The sequence below is a fragment of the Myotis brandtii genome, unplaced genomic scaffold (assembly GCF_000412655.1).
Source record: "Myotis brandtii unplaced genomic scaffold, ASM41265v1 scaffold1733, whole genome shotgun sequence".
Lineage (NCBI taxonomy): Eukaryota > Metazoa > Chordata > Mammalia > Chiroptera > Vespertilionidae > Myotis > Myotis brandtii.
Genome location: NW_005356400.1, coordinates 716,505 through 718,610, shown reverse-complemented (window position 1 = coordinate 718,610; position 2,106 = coordinate 716,505). Strand labels below are relative to the sequence as shown.

The 2,106-nt window shown below is 52.1% G+C and overlaps 1 protein-coding gene across 1 annotated transcript in view; it reads right to left on the bottom strand.

The window, feature by feature from the left end:
- The window catches only part of LOC102261942 (leucine-rich repeat-containing protein 16A), a 97,996-nt gene that overhangs the window by 54,908 nt on the left and 40,982 nt on the right, over positions 1-2,106 (bottom strand). Inside the window, exons 7-9 of the mRNA XM_014537145.1 lie at positions 1,939-2,055; positions 649-722; positions 446-521 (exon numbers count right to left, since the gene is read on the bottom strand). Coding sequence (XP_014392631.1) covers positions 446-521; positions 649-722; positions 1,939-2,055 — 267 coding nt within the window. The remainder of the gene's footprint in view (positions 1-445; positions 522-648; positions 723-1,938; positions 2,056-2,106) is intronic.

The following is a 2,106-nucleotide window of genomic DNA, read 5'->3' as shown; positions in this document are numbered from 1 at the left end:
GCGCCCACAAGCCGTGTCTTTATTTTATAGCAGATGCCACGAGGCAAAGTAGGGGCGTGATCACGTTGTTTACAGCATTCTCGTGAGTTCCAACCTCACTCAACTATATGCACCCGAACTCTAGCACAAGGCACGTGGGGCTACGTGTTTGGACCATAGGTTCAAACTTAATTGTGCTGGGAGGGCCCTGCCTTCCAGCTGGGACTTGCACGTGGCAGTGAGAGGACCCTGTCCTTTCATTAGTCCGAGGTTTGAACCTGGCCAAAACACCGTAACCGCGCCCCCTAAGAAAATGTTACACAGAACACTTTTGGGGGAAAAGCTCCCCAAGAAATACACATGTAGGCAGCGCGCCAGCTCGGCAGGAAAACAAACCCACTTTTCTGATCATCGGCGGGTGTTTGAAACCCAGCCTCCCCGCGCCAGGCGCCTCGTCCCCGCTCACCAGCCTGAGGTCCTTGGAGGACAGCGTGGAGAACCACTGGTTGTACTCCAGGGCAGCGATGATGGGGATCAGGTCCCTGGAAGCAGAAACAACGAAGCCCACGCTCTTACAACAGCCAAGATCCACGCCGTCAGCGCCCCGCGGGCTCAGCAGCCGTGCGGCCCTGGCTCCGAGCTGGAGGGAGAGGGGAGGGAGGCCCTCACCTGTGGTCCAGGTGACTGAAGTCCTGCAGGTTCAGCTCCCGGGTGTCCTGGGTCAGATAGATCGTGTCCACATCCTGTTGGAAACACAGCACAGTCATGTGAACAGTCCGCGTCGGTGGTGGGGGAGCAAGAGAGACGCAAAGGCAGACAAGGACATGGGCGGATTCATATGTGATCTGAGCAAGGAAGACTGTGAGCAACAACAAACGGTGGGAAACAGAGAAACAAACCAGGAAGACAGTGAAAGAGTCTCTGTGTTTATGTGTGTGTCTGTGTCTGTGTGAGTGTGTATGAGTATGTGTTGTGTGTCTGTGATTGTGTAAGTGTGAACAGGTGTGTGTTGTACATCTGTGTCTGTGTGTTCATGTGAGTGTGTATGAGTGCATGTTGTGTGTGTGTGAGTGTGTGTGTATGAATGTGTGTGGTATGTTTGTGTGAGTGTGTGTGTGAGTGTGTATGTACTGTGTTGTGTGTCTGTGAGTGTGTATGTGTTGTGTCTGAGTGACTGTATAAGTGTGAACAGGTGTGTGTTGTGCGTCTGTCTGTGTGTGCATGTGTGTATGAGTGCATGTTGTGTGTGTGTGAGTGTGCATGTGTTGGGTTGTGTGTCTGTGAGTGTGTATGAGTGTATTGTGTGTCTGTGAGTGATTGTATAAGTGTGAACGGGTGTGTGCTATGCGTCCGTGTCTGTGTGTGTGCATGTGAGTGTGCACACTGCACACAGGCACACTCACCCACTGCACTTCCTCCCTGTACGGGAACCCCAGCCAGTCGCAGACACAGGCGTACATCTGCGAGAACCCGCCTGGAACATAAGCGGAAACGGGACAGGTTTTCGGGGAAGCGACTGTGAAGCTGAAACTTTGGGCGGATTCGTACGTGATCTGAGCAAGGAAGACTGTGAGCAACAACAAAGGGTGGGAAACAGAGAAACAAGCCAGGCAGACACTGAAAGAGTCTCTGTGTGTTTATGAATGTGTGTGGTATGTTTGTGAGTGTGACTGTGTGAGTGTGTATGTACTGGGTTGTGTGTCTGTATGTGTTTGTGAGTGATTGTGTAAGCGTGAACAGGTGTGTGTTGTGCATCTGTGTCTGTGTGTGTGCATGTGAGTGTGTATGAGTGTATGTTGTGTGTGTGTGAGTTTGTATGTACTGGGTGGTGTGTCTGTGAGTGTGTATGAGTGTGTTGTGTGTCTGTGAGTGATTGTGTAAGTGTGAACGGGTGTGTGCTATGCATCCGTGTCTGTGTGTGTGCATGTGAGTGTGCACACTGCACACAGGCACACTCACCCACTGCACTTCCTCCCTGTACGGGAACCCCAGCCAGTCGCAGACACAGGCGTACATCTGCGAGAACCCGCCTGGAACATAAGCGGAAACGGGACAGGTTTTCGGGGAAGCGACTGTGAAGCTGAAACTTTAAGCTTTTAAAGCTCCCACGTGACCGGCGCTAACGGG